Source organism: Mustelus asterias, chromosome 6 (assembly GCF_964213995.1).
Source record: "Mustelus asterias chromosome 6, sMusAst1.hap1.1, whole genome shotgun sequence".
Lineage (NCBI taxonomy): Eukaryota > Metazoa > Chordata > Chondrichthyes > Carcharhiniformes > Triakidae > Mustelus > Mustelus asterias.
The window spans coordinates 141,638,015-141,654,016 of record NC_135806.1 but is presented as its reverse complement, the minus strand read 5'-3'; the positions used below and the strand labels follow the sequence as shown (position 1 = coordinate 141,654,016).

The following is a 16,002-nucleotide window of genomic DNA, read 5'->3' as shown; positions in this document are numbered from 1 at the left end:
AGTTTTTCACTCAGAGGGTGGTGGGTGAGTGGAATCGGCTGCCGTCAGTGGTGGTGGAGGCAAACTCGATATGGTCTTCGAAGAGACTTCTGGATGAGTATATGGGACTTAATACGATTGAGGGTTATAGGTAAGCCTATATATAAGCCTAGGTAGGTAGGGACACAACCGGCGCAACTTGTGGGCCGAAGGGCCTGCTTGTGCTGTATTTTTTCTATGTTCTATGTTCTATGATTGAATGGCGGAGCAGACTCGATGGGCCGAGTGGCCTAATTCTGCTCCTATGTCTTATGGTCTTTGTGCTAAAGGGACCGAGGGATATTGGGGGGGGGGGGGCTGCGGGGATCAGGATATTGAATCTGATGGTCAGCCATAATCAAGATGAATGATGGAGCAGGCCTCAAGGGCTGAATGGCCTCCTCCTGTTTCTAGTTTCTATGTTAGGATGCCAGAGAGAACTCTCCTGTTCTCCTTCCAGAAGTCGTATTGAACCTTTTATGCTCATTTGTGAGGATAAATGGGGCCTTGGATTGAGGGCTGTAGTGCCTCTGACATTGCAGCACTCTCACTCCGCAACCATCCCAGGAGCTTCGGCCTGGAGTTCAGCTCAGCTTTTCACAGTGAGTCTCCCCACTTGCTAAATGTCATGGCAGACACTTGGAGCTCAGGCCTGAGGAACGGGATAACCTGAAGCTCTCTTTCTCCAATCTCTCCCTGAGATCCCCAGCCTGGGATCCCCACTGTCGCTCCTCAGTGAGGAACACCTCTGGCCTTTGCTAAATGTGCCGATGATACAACGATATGTAGAGGGACAGGTAGTATTGCGGAAGCGGGAGGGCTGCAGAAGGACCTGGACGGGTTAGGAGAGTGGGCAAAGAAGTGGCAGATGGAATACAACATGGGAAAACGTGGGGTTATGCACTTTGGAAGGGAGAATAGAGGCATAGACTATTCTCTAAATGGGGAAAGACTTCGGAAATCTGAAACACAAAGGGACTTGGGAGTCCTGGTTCAGGACTCTCTAAAGGTTAACGTGCAGGTTCAGTCGGCAGTTAGGAAGGCAAATGCAAAGTTAGCATTCATTTCTAGAGGATTAGAATACAAGAGCAAGGATGTACTTCTGAGGCTGTATTAGGTTTTGGTCAGGCCCCATTTGGAATATCATGAGCAGTTTTGGGCCCCAATTCTAAGGAAGGATGTGCTGGCCTTAGAGGGGATCCAGAAGAGGTTCACAAGAATGATCCCTGGAATGATGGGTTTGTCATATGAGGAGTGGTTGAGGAGTCTGGGTTGCTACTCGGAGTTCAGAAGGATGAGGGGGGAATCTTATTGAAACTTACAGAATACTGAGAGGCCTGGATAGAGTGGAGGTGGAGAGGATGTTCCCACTAGTGGGAGAGACTAGAACTCGAGGGCACAACCTCAGAGTGAAGGGACGCTCCTTTAAAACAGAGATGAGGAGGAATTTCTTCAGCCAGAGGGTGGGGAATCTGTGGAACTCTTTGCCGCAGAAGGCTGTGGAGGCCGGGTCATTGAGTGTCTTTAAGACAGAGATAGACAGGTTCTTGATTAATAAGGGGATCAGGGGCTATGGGGAACAGGCAGGAGAATGGGGATGAGAAAAATATCAGCCATGATTGAATGGCGGAGTGGATGTGATGGGCTGAATGGTCTAATTCTGCCCCTACATCGTATGGTCTTTCAATAAGACCACAACAGCTTAGACAAAGTTGCAACCATTGATATTGAGAAATTGCAGATTTTATTTAATTAGTACAATGCTTATAGATAATTGAGTGGGACAACATGCATCACTTGATAAATATTGCATCTTAATAAATGAAAAAGATTAGAATATGATAATTCCACTCAGCTATTGTGGCTATCTCACTCACAGGCAACTTACACTCAACCCTTCCATCAACTCCCACTCTTCTTAGCTTAACCCCGAGATGGCTGATATTGCCGGCAGGGCGATGTTTGTTATCCAGCTCTAAAACAACCCCCCCCCCCCCACCTCCCCACCTCCCCCCCCCCCCCCCCCCACACAAAAGCTGAACTAGGATTTGAATCCGGGACCCTCCGGTCTGATGCTCTCCCAACTGAGCTATAGGTCCAGCACTGCACTCCACCCCATCGCAGATGCTCCCTCCCTCAGGCCCTGAAAGAAAACTCTCTACTTCCTCAATGCCATCAAGTCATGTCTACTCAAGCCTCGCTGATATCCTCGGCACGGAATCCCCTACCCTCAGGAACACACTATACTCTGGGGACCATCTCTGCGTCTCCGTAAACTCCAATTCCTTTCCCAACCGGACACTTATTCAATTCATTTTGGAAGTAGCTTCACCAGTTTAGTGAGCTACACACAGAACAAAGGGAGCAGAAGTAGAGCATTTGGCCCCTCAACCCACATTCAATAAGATCATGGCTGATCTCTTTGTGTTTCATGCTCTACATTCCCATCGATCCCCCGATGATCTTTGATTCCCTTTTCTAACATGAATCATGTCAGCCATGATTGAATAGCGGAGCAGACTTGATGGGCTGAATGGCCTACTTCTGCTCCTATATTTTATGGTCTAAGAATTTATCTAGCTTTCCCTTAAAAATATTCACTGACCCTCCCTCCATTATCTAACCTGGGGAATGAGTCCATCTCAACTGAATAGCATTTGACTCAGGGGTTATGAGTGACAGATGGAAATTGTTAACATCAGGAGAATGTCAACACAGAATAAAGGGGCGGCACGGTGGTACAGTGGTTAGCACTGCTGCCTCACAGCACCAGGGACCCGGGTTCGATTCCCGGCTTGGGTCACTGTCAGTGTGGAGTCTGCACATTCTCCCCGTGTTTGCGTGGGTTTCCTCCGGGTGCTCCGGTTTCCTCCCACAGTCCAAAGATGTGTGGGTTAGGTTGATTGGCCATGCTAAACTGCCCCTTAGTGCCAGGGGGACGAGCTAGGGTAAATGCATGGTGTTATGGTGATAAGGCCTGAGTTGATTGTGGTTGGTGCAGATTTGATGGGCCAAATGGCCTCCTTCTGTGCTGTAGGATTCTATGGTTCCCTCTATGTAACACTGCAGCTTGAGAATATTGTAAGATTTCCCACGCTCCACATCAGTCACCCTCTGTGACCTCCCATGGGTTCAAAACAGTTGATTCAGATGCAATAATGATGAAGTGATGCATACCCTCTGACAATGGGACTGAGTTTACAATTTACAAACAGATTGAGGCTACATTTATCACCCCTGAAAACAGGTTCACATTACTTAGGGATGGTCTGATAGAGTTTGTCATTAAAGTAAGGCAGTTCCGCTGATAGATGCTGCAGACTACACAAGGTCCAAGAGGGGGTTGTGATACTTCCACAGTCTCTCACTTCTTCCTCGATTGTCATTGGTTCAGCTTAATACCCTCTGGAGAAAGAAGCAAAGGGAAAGGTTTAGGAACAAGAATAATTTCCTTTGACTTCATCGAAACAGGGAGAGAGCTAATGCTATTAGTTATAACGAGTTAGAGTTGGATAGTTAGGTGTTATGGACTGGATCCCTGATGAGTTCAAATTCCACAGAGACAAATTACGCAACAGCATTGGCTAAGTATAGCCTAAAACTCCCTCTACACTGTTCCCCCTCAGGACAGGTTCAGCACGGGGTTAGATACAGAGTAAAGCTCCCTCTACACTGTCCCCCATCAAACACTCCCAGGACAGGTACAGCACGGGGTTAGATACAGAGTAAAGCTCCCTCTACACTGTCCCCATCAAACACTCCCAGGACAGGTACAGCACGGGGTTAGATACAGAGTAAAGCTCCCTCTACACTGTCCCCCATCAAACACTCCCAGGACAGGTACAGCACGGGGTTAGATACAGAGTAAAGCTCCCTCTACACTGACCCCATCAAACACTCCCAGGACAGGTATAACACGGGGTTAGATACAGAGTAAAGCTCCCTCTATACTGTCTCCATCAAACATTCCCAGGACAGGTACAGCACAGGGTTAGAACAGAGTAAAGCTCCCTCTGCACTGTCCCCCATCAAACACTCCCAGGACAGGTACAGTACGGGGTTAGATACAGAGTAAAGCTCCCTCTACACTGCCCCCATCAAACACTCCCAGGACAGGTACAGCACGGGGTTAGATACAGAGTAAAGCTCCCTCTACACTGTCCCCATCAAACACTCCCAGGACAGGCACAGCACGGGGATAAATTTAGAGTTAAAGGTCCGTATGCAAACACTTGTTAAACTATAACCCGAAGCCGAGCTGAGAGGCAGCATTATGGAAAAACCGTAAGTGCCCCTTGAACGGGAATCATACACTTTGGAGTTGGTGTGATTAGAATCTCGGAATGTTCTACTTACTGCTGCAACAGGCTGAGTCTGGAACATCTCCTCCATAACCTCTTCACCCATCTAGCGTCTGGTGGAGCGCACAGTTTCCTGTTCTTGAATGTGATGAATCTATAAAACAAAGTTGAGTTTAACATTAGAAATTACCCAGTGAGTGACCCACACTGTGTCACCCAGTGAGTGACCCACACTGTGTCACCCAGTGAGTGACCCACACTGAGTCACCCAGTGAGTGACCCACACTGTGTCACCCAGTGAGTGACCCACAGTGTCACCCAGTGAGTGACCCACAGTGTCACCCAGTGAGTGACCCACAGTGTCACCCAGTGAGTGACCCACAGTGTCACCCAGTGAGTGACCCACAGTGTCACCCAGTGAGTGACCCACACTGAGTCACCCAGTGAGTGACCCACAGTGTCACCCAGTGAGTGACCCACACTGAGTCACCCAGTGAGTGACCCACACTGAGTCACCCAGTGAGTGACCCACAGTGTCACCCAGTGAGTGACCCACACTGTGTCACCCAGTGAGTGACCCACACTGTGTCACCCAGTGAGTGACCCACACTGTGTCACCCAGTGAGTGACCCACACTGTGTCACCCAGTGAGTGACCCACAGTGTCACCCAGTGAGTGACCCACACTGAGTCACCCAGTGAGTGACCCACAGTGTCACCCAGTGAGTGACCCACACTGTGTCACCCAGTGAGTGACCCACAGTGTCACCCAGTGAGTGACCCACACTGTGTCACCCAGTGAGTGACCCACACTGTGTCACCCAGTGAGTGACCCACAGTGTCACCCAGTGAGTGACCCACACTGTGTCACCCAGTGAGTGACCCACACTGTGTCACCCAGTGAGTGACCCACACTGTGTCACCCAGTGAGTGACCCACACTGTGTCACCCAGTGAGTGACCCACACTGTGTCACCCAGTGAGTGACCCACACTGTGTCACCCAGTGAGTGACCCACACTGTGTCACCCAGTGAGTGACCCACACTGTGTCACCCAGTGAGTGACCCACACTGTGTCACCCAGTGAGTGACCCACACTGTGTCACCCAGTGAGTGACCCACACTGTGTCACCCAGTGAGTGACCCACACTGAGTCACCCAGTGAGTGACCCACACTGTGTCACCCAGTGAGTGACCCACAGTCACCCAGTGAGTGACCCACACTGGGTCACCCAGTGAGTGACCCACACTGTGTCACCCAGTGAGTGACCCACACTGTGTCACCCAGTGAGTGACCCACACTGTGTCACCCAGTGAGTGACCCACACTGTGTCACCCAGTGAGTGACCCACAGTGTCACCCAGTGAGTGACCCACACTGGGTCACCCAGTGAGTGACCCACACTGTGTCACCCAGTGAGTGACCCACACTGTGTCACCCAGTGAGTGACCCACACTGTGTCACCCAGTGAGTGACCCACAGTGTCACCCAGTGAGTGACCCACACTGTGTCACCCAGTGAGTGACCCACAGTCACCCAGTGAGTGACCCACACTGTGTCACCCAGTGAGTGACCCACAGTGTCACCCAGTGAGTGACCCACACTGTCATTCAATGAGTGACCCACAGTGTGGTTGGATGGGGTGGAGAGGGAGGGGACCAGGCTGCGGGCTGGAGGAATGGGGGGGGGGGGGGGTCCGGCTGATGGCTGGGGGGGAGGGTGGGGGGTGGGGTGGGGTCCGGCTGCGGCTGGGGAGGTGGGGTGAGGGGGGGGGGGGGGGGGGGGTCAGGCTGTGGAGTCTGGGCTGTGAAAGCTGGACTGGGTAGAGCACACACTGTTTGTACTCACATGACTGCAGGAATCCGACAGCCCATTGCCGTGTCCTGAACTTTGCAAGCTGCCACGATGCGATGGGGAATCACTTTGTGACTGACATCCAGGCAACAGTCCATGGCACTGTTGTCACCGCGGTTACCTGCAGAGAAGGAGAGAGAGGGCATCATTGTCGCTGCTACACACAGAACCATAGAAACCCCCTGGCTGGGATAGAGGGGAGAGGCCATTCAGCGCACTGCCTCTGTGCCAGCCAAACAATTAAAATAAGCCAATAACTAGCCACCCATTCTAATCTGCCTTCCCGGTTACAGAACCCCCGGGTCAGAGCCAGGTGCACAGTAAGGTGTGGGTGAGGGACGGTAAGTGTGAGATCCCTGGTGACCCAGTGGACACAATAAGGAGTCTAACACCAGGTTAAAGTTCAACAGGTTTATTTGGCTAGGGGCTGCAATTAGCCTCAGCGCCAAGGTGCTGGGGAAGCTGCCAGGCTTTGCACTCCTGGTCTGGTGATCTGGTGTGAAGTCTGGGTGCGGGCAGACCGTGGCTGAGGACAGGCTGGAGCATGGGTATGATGCCATTATCCCAGTCGAATAGCCACATAGTCACTGGGTGCGTGCGTGAGGGGTGATCACTGGGTTGGATAGTGAGTGGACCCTGTTTTGGGGAACTGTACCCCAGTAAGGATCCGGTGGATATTGAACTGAGGTGATCAGTTAGAAGGGGAGGGGATCAATTATTAATTTACTTCCTGCGTGCGGATTGGTGGATGGTTCTAAAAAAACCACACAATAAACTCACACCACCTGAATAATGGGCAGTAGATATAAACCAATAGATTATCAGCGGTGTGCCTGTGAGATTCTAACCTCCCCTCCCCACTCCTCCGAGGACTGGTGTGTCCTCCTGACCCTGCGACAATAGCATTTCTTGAACACTGTGGACGGTGGTGGTGGCGGCGGCGGGGGGGGGGGGGGGCGGTGGGGGGGTGGGGGGCGGGGGCGGTGGGGGGGGGAGCTGCTGGAGAGTGGTGTGAGCCTGGGAGAAGGAGCTCACACTCGTTATTCTACCTCTCTGTCGGTGGCCATTCTCACTTCTGAGTGAGAAAGTTGTGAGTCCAAACCCGCCACCCAGGCACACAAGCACAGAATGCAGACTCGCAGTCCACTGCAGTACTGAGGGAGTGCCGCACTGTCAAGAGATGCTGTCGTTTCGCATGAGGCTGTGAAGCGAAGCCCTCCCAGGAGGACGCTAATGGAATGGCCCGGGCAAACTTCACTCTGTACATCAACACCATAACCAGGGATAATCTGGTCGCTATCACATTGCAGTTTGTGGGAGCTTTCTATGCACAGATTGGCTGTTGTGTTTTCTACATTACAACAGCAGCAACATTCCAAAATGCAATCCAACAGCTGGAAGGTGCTTTTGGAAATCTGGAGGCTGTGAAAGGTGGGAGCGAAAAGCAAGACCCTTCCTTTTACAGAACGCCTGGGACTATCTTTGATCGCTCAATGGAATCGACAGCCTGGATTCCCACAGCGCCATTGGAGATAGAAAATCTCCCTAGAGCTGATTCGAGGACAGAATATTCAGAAAAAGAAACATGTTGCCTTATTCCTGTGCCCCCTGCCCCACTCGCCCCCTGACTAAGGCGCTAAACGGGTTTGTCTAGGGGGGGGGGGGGTTCTTAACAGTTCCCACGTTCGCTCGTCAGCGATTGTCTTACCTTGGCAAGAGTGACAAGCAATGGCGCAGAGCAGGAGAGCGAGGTGGAGGTGAAGGCTCATGATGGCGGTCTTTGGGATCACGAGAGACCAGCAAGCGAGTGCCCAATGGAGAGGAGTCGACCTCTGGAGCTATCAGACTTCCTTCAAAGGGTAGGTGACTCTCTGACTGCTACACAGCCGCTGCCTCTATATATACGCAACTTGCTGCAGTTTCATTATGACTGTTAACTGTTGATTGACTCTGTCGGAATTTTCTTTTTCCTTTTGAATAATTAGATCTTATCGTGTGGTTTCATCATTCTTTCAATGTCCTGTGGGTGTCGCTGGCTGGGCCAGCATTTGTTGCCAATCCCTAATTGCCCTTTGACCTTTGTGGCCTGGTCGGCCATTTCAGAGGCAGCTAGGAGTCAACCACATTGCATAGGAATGCAGGAAATAGGAGCAGGAGTAGGCCATTCAGCCCCTCGAGCCTCAACTAGATCTTGGCTGATCTTCTACCTCACCGCTATCTTCCCGCTCTATCCCTGTACCTCGATGTGCTTGGTATCAAGAACTCTATGGAAATTTGCTTTGAATATTCTCACTAATTGAGACTCCATCGATCTCTGGGTAGAGAATTCCACATTGCTGTGGGTCTGGAGTCACATGTCGGCCAGACCGGGTAAGGGCGGCCCGGTGGCACAGTGGTTAGCACTGCTCCCTCACAGCACCAGGGACCCGGGTTCGATTCCCGGCTTGGGTCACTGTCTGTGTGGAGTCTGCACGTTCTCCCCTTGTCTGCGTGGGTTTCCTCCGGGTGCTCTGGTTTCCTCCCACAGTCCAAAGATGCGCAGGTTAGGTTCATTGGCCAGGCTAAATTGTCACTTAGGGTTGGGGGGGCCCAGCTAGGGTAAATGTGTGGGGTTACGGTGGAATTGAGGTCAGTGCAGTCTCGATGGGCCGAATGGCCTCCTTCTGGACTGTATGATTCTATGATGCCAGATTTCCTTCCCTGAAGGACATTAGTGAACCAGATGGGTTTTTACAACAGCCGATGATAGTTTCATGGTCATCATTACTGAGACCAGCTTCCAATTCCTGATTTATTTCTTGAATGTAAATTGCACCAGCTGCCGTGGTGGGATTTGAACCCATGCCCCCAGAGGTATTAACCGGGGCCTCTGGATTACTGGCCCAGTTAATGTGACACAAAAGTTTCCCCCAACAGTGGAGAGGGTGGAAAGGGGGGCTGGAGGGGGTGGGGGAGGGAGAGGGGGTGGGGGAGGGAGAGGGGGTGGGGGAGGGAGGGGGGGGGTGCTGGAGGGGGTGGGGGGGGGGCGGTTGGGGGAAGGAGGAAAACCAGATCATCAAACGGGCTATTTGACTGTGGTGCTCATCACTGCTGTCCACCAATCCCAGTCCTTGCTCGCTGCACACCTTCCACCAGTGGGCAGCAGTGAGCAATCAGAAACAGGATTACACAGAAACATAGAGGATAGGAGCAGGAGGAGGCCATTCGGCCCTTCGAGCCTGCTTCGCCATTCATCATCACCATGGCTGATCATCCAACTCAATAGTCTAATCCTGCTTTCTCCCCATAACCTTTGATCCCATTCACCCCAAGTGCTATATCCAGATGCATAGAAATTTGTCAGTGGAATCGTCCTCTCCCTGTCCAGCAAGATGCTGGGGGTGGGTGGGTGGGTGGGGGGGGGGAATGGTGGGGGGAGACAGTGAGGTGGGGGAGAGGGGGGAGACAGTAAGGTGGGGGAGTGGGGGGGGGGCAATGGGGGAGTGGGTGAGGTGGGGGGGGTGTGGGGGCCTGGTGAGGGGGGTGGCGGCGGGGGGGGGGGGGGGGTGGCAGTTTCTGCACACCTTTAACAAGTCCTGGCTGACACCAGGCAGGGTCAGGACTGCGTGAGCCAGCGCTGGTTAAACACACCGATCAAAGAATGGCCCACCGCACTAACAATCTCTCCTCACCGTGAGATAAAGCCACACCTGACCCCGTGATTCTCAGAGTATTGAGCACTAATCTTCCTCTTTGTGGGATCGTGCTGTACAATAAACATCCGCCACATGCTCGCCGCACCAGCCACACACTTCAGCTGCCAGCTCTGCTGATTGTGCACTGAGACATTCAATGTAGTTAAAAGCCTCACTGTACATAAACGCGTCGCTTTCAGTCACAGACCAGAGACAGGGGGATGAAAACATCAGAGTTCCCATCGAGAGGTTCTATCCGTTAACCCATAGCCGCCGGTGTCCAGCCAGGAGCAAGGTGCAGAGTGGGGTCCACTCAGTATTCAGAGCAGAGCTCCTCTTTATACCCGGAGCTCAACTCAGATGTAGAAACATAGAATCCCTACAGTGCGGAAGGAGGCCATTCGGCCCATCGAGTCTACACTGACCACAATCCCACCCCAAGCCCTATCCCCACAAATTTACCCTACTAATCCCTCTAACGGACACATCCCAGGACACAAAGAGGAAATTTAGCACGGCCAATGCACCTAACCCGCACATCTTTCAGACTGTGGGAGGAAACTGGAGCACCCGGAGGAAACCCACGCAGACACGGGGAGAACGTGCAAACTCCACACAGACAGTGACCCAAGCCGAGAATTGAACCCGGGTCCCTGGTGCTGTGAGGCAGCAGCGCTAACCACTGTGCCACTGTGTCACCCATACAGAGCATAATTCCAAAACTGGCAGATGGCATGAAACTTGGAAGCGTTGTAAACTGTGGAAAGGAGAGTTCAGAGGTGATGAACAGAATGGTGGAATTGGTGGACAAGTGACACATTGAAATTTAATGCGGTAAAGTGAGGTGTTGCATTTTGTTAGGAAGAGCAAGGATAGACAATATAAAACAAGGGGTAGAATTCTAATGGGAGTGCAGGAGCAGAGAGACTTGGGTATGTATTCACATAAGTCATTGAAAGTGGCAGGACAGGTGGTGAAAGCAGTTAATAAAGCTTATAATATTCTGGACTTTATTACTAGAAGCACAGAGTATAGGAGCAAGGAGGTTATGTTGAATTTGTATCGAACACTGGTTCAGCCTGAGCCGGGGTATTTTGGTCAGACCAAAAGGTGCTTGATAGAGTGCAGAAAGATCATAAGACCATAAGACATAGGAGCAGAATTAGGCCACTCGGCCCATTGAGTCTGCTCCGCCATTCAATCATGGCTGATATTTTTCTCACCCCCTTTCTCCTGCCTTTTCCCCTGATCCCCTTATTAATCAAGAACTTTTCTATCTCTGTCTTAAAGACACTCAATGACCTGGCCTCCACAGCCTTCTGCAGTCTTTGGCTGAAGAAATTCCTCCTCATCTCTGTTTTAAAGGATTGTCCCTTTAGTCTGAGGTTGTGCCCTCTGGTTCTAGTTTTTCCTACAAATGGAAACATCCTCTCCACGTCCACTCTATCCAGGCTTCGCAGTATCCTGTAAGTTTCGATAAGATCCCCCCCTCATCCTTCTAAGCTCTAACGAATACAGACCCAGAGTCCTCAACCGTTCCTCATACGGCAAGCTCTTCATTCCAGGGATCATTCTCGTGAATCTCCTCTGGACCCTTTCCAAGGCCAGCACATCCTTCCTTAGATATGGGGTCTAAAACTGCTCACAATACTCCAAATGGGGTCTGACCAGAGCCTTATACAGCCTCAGAAGTACATCCCTGCTCTTGTATTCTAGCCCTCTCGACATGAATGCTAACATTGCATCTGCCTTCCTGACTGCCGACTGAACCTGCACATTAACCTTAAGAGAATCTTGAACAAGGACTCCCAAGTCCCTTTGCGTTTCTGATTTCCTAAGCATTTCCCATTTAGAAAATAGTCTATGCCTCCATTCCTCCTTCCAAAGTGCATAACCTCACACTTTTCCACATTGTATTCCATCTGCCACTTCTTTATCCATTCTCCTAACCTGTCCAAGTCCTTCTGCAGCCCCCCTGCTTCCTCAATACTACCTGTCCCTCTACATATCTTTGTATCATCTGCAAACTTAGTAACAGTGCCTTCAGTCCCTTCCTCCAAATCGTTCATGTATATTGTGAAAAGTTGTGGTCCCAGCACTGACCCCTGAGGCACACCGACTGCCATCCTGAAAAAAACCCCTTTATCCCCACTCTCTGCCTTCTGCCGGTCAGCCAATCCTCTATCCATGCCAAAAAGATTCACGAGAATGATTCCAGGGATGAGGAACTTCAGTGAGGTAGAGTGGGAAGTAGGGAAGAGAAGGTTGAGAGGAGTCTTGATTAAGGTGTTCAAAATCATGAGGGACCTGAACAGAGTCAACAGAGATAAACTGTTCCCATTGTTGGGAGGATCGAGAAGCAGAGAACACAGATTGAAGGTCTGAGAGTGTGATGGAGACAGATTCACACAGCGAGCGGTTAGGATCTGGAATGCACTGTCTGAGAGTGTGGTGGAGACAGATTCACACAGCGAGTGGTTAGAATCTGGAATGCACTGTCTGAGAGTGTGGTGGAGACAGATTCACACAGCGAGTGGTTAGGATCTGGAATGCACTGTCTGAGAGTGTGGTGGAGACAGATTCACACAGCGAGTGGTTAGGATCTGGAATGCACTGTCTGAGAGTGTGGTGGAGACAGATTCACACAGCGAGTGGTTAGGATCTGGAATGCACTGTCTGAGAGTGTGGTGGAGACAGATTCACACAGCGAGTGGTTAGGATCTGGAATGTACTGTCTGAGAGTGTGGTGGAGACAGATTCACACAGCGAGTGGTTAGGATCTGGAATGCACTGTCTGAGAGTGTGGTGGAGACAGATTCACACAGCGAGTGGTTAGGATCTGGAATGCACTGTCTGAGGGTGTGGTGGAGACAGATTCACACAGCGAGTGGTTAGGATCTGGAATGCACTGTCTGAGAGTGTGGTGGAGACAGATTCACACAGCGAGTGGTTAGGATCTGGAATGCACTGTCTGAGAGTGTGGTGGAGACAGATTCACACAGCGAGTGGTTAGGATCTGGAATGTACTGTCTGAGAGTGTGGTGGAGACAGATTCACACAGCGAGTGGTTAGGATCAGGAATGTACTGTCTGAGAGTGTGGTGGAGACAGATTCAATTGAAGAATTTAAAAGGGAATCTGATAATCATTTGAAATGAAATTGTGCAGGGTTAAGGGGAGAAGGTGTGGGAGTGGGAGAAGTTGAGTTGTTAATACTGACACGACGGGCTAAATGGCTTGTATCTGATTTGATTTGATTTATTATTGTCACATGTATTAACACACAGTGAAAAGTATTGTTTCTAGCGCGCAATACAGACAAAGCATACCATTTATAGAGAAGGAAACGAGAGAGTGCAGAATGTAGTGTTACAGTCATAGCTCGGGTGTAGAGAAAGACCAACTTAATGCAAGGTAAATCCATTCAAAAGTCTGACAGCAGCAGGGAAGAAGCTGTTCTTGAGCCAGGTGGTATGTGACCTCAGACTTTTGTATCTTTTTCCCGATGGAAGAAGGTGGAAAAGAGAATGTCCGGGGTGCGTGGGGTCCTTAATTATGCTGGCTGCTTTGCCGAGGCAGTGGGAAGTGTAGACAGAGTCAGTGGATGGGAGGCTGGTTTGAGTGATGGATTGGGCTACATTCACGACCTTTTGTAGTTTCTTGCGGCCTTGGGCAGAGCAGGAGCCAAACCAAGCTGTGATACAACCAGAAAGAATGATGTGCTGTAACTATTTGATGATCCTATGATTCCCCGAATATCCTGACCAGCATGAGGGTGCCAGGAGGCTAATCGATAAAAACACAGATTACCCGGTCATTATCCTGCTGCCGATTGCCTTGTGAACTATGCTTTTAAAGTAGCTTGCTTATCCGTGAACGGTTTTCAGTGCCACTGGAAGCTGTGAAAGAAATCCCCCCTCCATCCCCAACCCCACCCCACCCCCCCAAACCCCACCCAACCCCCACCCCAACCCCCACCCCAACCCACCCCAACCCCCACCTCAACCCTCACCCCACCCCAACCCCCACCCCAACCCCCACCCCAACCACCCCACCCCAACCCCCACCCCAACCCCCCCAAACCCCCACCCAAACCCCCACCCCACCACCCCACCCCCACCTCACCTCAACCCTAACCCCAACCCCAACCCCCACCCCAAAACCCACCCAAACCCCCACCCAAACCCCCACCCCAACCCACAGCCCAACCCCCACCTCAACCCTCACCCCAACCCCAACCCCCACCCCAACCCCCACCCCAACCCACAGCCCAACCCCCACCTCAACCCTCACCCCAACCCCAACCCCCACCCCAACCCCCACCCCAAACCACACCCAACCCCCACTCCAACCCCACCCCAAAACCCACCCAAACCCCCACCCAAACCCCCACCCCAACCCACAGCCCAACCCCCACCTCAACCCTCACCCCAACCCCAACCCCCACCCCAACCCCCACCCCAACCCCCACCCCAAACCACACCCAACCCCCACTCCAACCCCACCCCAAAACCCCCCCAAACCCCCACCTCAACCCTCACCCCAACCCCAACCCCCACCCCAACCCCCACCCCAAACCACACCCAACCCCCACTCCAACCCCACCCCAAAACCCCCCCAAACCCCCACCCAAACCCCCACCCCAACCCACAGCCCAACCCACACCTCAACCCCCACTCCAACCCCACCCCAACATCCACCCCAACCCCCACCCCAAACCCCATCCCAACATCCACCCCAACCCCCACCCAAACACCCACCTCAACCTCCACCCCAATCCAAACCCCCACTCCAACACCCACCCCAGCACCCACCCAAACGCCCACCCAAACACCCACCCCACCCCCACCCCAATCCCCACCACAAACCCCCACCCCAACCCCTACCACAGCCCCCACCCGAACCCCCACTCCAACCCTCACCCCAACCTGCAGCCCAACACCCACCCCAACCCCCACCCAAAGCCCCACCCCAACCTCCACCCCAATCCAAACCCCCACCCAAACCCCACCCCAACATCCACCCCCACCCAAACACCCACTCCAACCCCCACCCCAACCCCCACCCCAATCCCCACCCCAAAACCCACCAAAACCCCCACCCAAACCTCCACCCCAACCGCCACCCAAACCCCCACCCCCAACCCCCTCCCCTAACCCCACCCAACCCCTACCCCAACCCACACCCTAACCCCCACCCAAACCCCACCCAAACCCCCACCGCAACCCCCACCCCAACCCACAGCCCAACTCCCACCTCAACCCCCACCCCCATCCTGATCCCCACCCCATCCCAACCTCACCGAAACACCCACCCCAAACACCCACCCCAATCCCCACCCCAACCCCCACCCCAATCCCCACCCAAACCTCCACCCAAACCCCCACCCAAACACCCACCCCAATCCCCACCCAAACACCCACCCAAACCCCCACCCCAGCCCAAACCTCCACCCCAACCCCCACTCCAACCCCCACCCTAATCCCCACCCCATCCCAACCCCACCGAAACACCCACCCCAAACACCCACCCAAGCCCCCACCCCAACACCCACCCCAACCCCCACCCAAACACCCACCCCAACCCAAACCTCCACCCCAACCCCCACCCAAACCCCCACCCCAACCCAAACCTCCACCCCAACCCCCACCCCAACCCAAACCTCCACCCCAACCCCCACCCAAACCCCCACCCCAACCCAAACCCCCACCCCAACCCCAACCCCCACCCCAACATCCACCCCAACCCGATCGATTCCTGCTGGTAAGAAAGACGCTGCCCCTTTAAGGCACAGAGCTCCTTCCTATTGCTAGTTTAGCTGAGTTGGAAGGGGATTTCTTCCTTAAAGTGACACTGCTGATCTTTGCTGAGTCTGCAGCTCAGTCTCGGCCGACACTCAGAGTACGGTGCTGCTCTCCATTCACTAAAACACCTTCTCTGGTGATTATCCATTGCAGTTTGTGGGATCTTGCTGTGCAGATTAGTTGCTGCGATTCGACAACACTCGGCACAATTTCACACAGACAACATTCGTCCCAAAACCAGAGCTAAACTTAAACTCCCTATCCTTACCCCACCCACCCCTCCACCCCCTCCCACACCCCCACCCAAGCACCACCCCTCCCCCCTCCTCCCCACCCCCCAGATCTCTGTGTTGT

At 52.7% G+C, this 16,002-nt stretch overlaps 1 protein-coding gene across 1 annotated transcript; it reads right to left on the bottom strand.

Annotated features, from left to right (window-relative positions):
* Nucleotides 1-1,741: 1,741 nt before the first annotated feature.
* LOC144495361 (C-C motif chemokine 19-like) lies at nt 1,742-8,044 on the bottom strand. The gene is made up of 4 exons (XM_078215478.1): nt 7,880-8,044; nt 6,166-6,292; nt 4,375-4,473; nt 1,742-3,423 (listed from the first exon to the last, which is right to left on the bottom strand). The coding sequence occupies exons 1-4, from the start codon at nt 7,938-7,940 to the stop codon at nt 3,414-3,416; spliced, it is 297 nt and encodes a 98-aa protein (XP_078071604.1). The 5' UTR covers nt 7,941-8,044; the 3' UTR covers nt 1,742-3,413.
* Between the last annotated feature and the right edge of the window lie 7,958 nt (nt 8,045-16,002).

Coding starts and splice junctions, on each gene's coding strand:
- LOC144495361 (XM_078215478.1), bottom strand. CDS start 7,940: ATGAGCCTTCACCTCCACCTCGCTCTCCTGCTCTGCGCCATTGCTTGT. Junction 6,293..7,879: donor TGCTTGTCACTCTTGCCAAG/GTAAGACAATCG, acceptor CCTTCTCTGCAG/GTAACCGCGGTGACAACAGT. Junction 4,474..6,165: donor TGTCGGATTCCTGCAGTCAT/GTGAGTACAAAC, acceptor TTTGTTTTATAG/ATTCATCACATTCAAGAACA.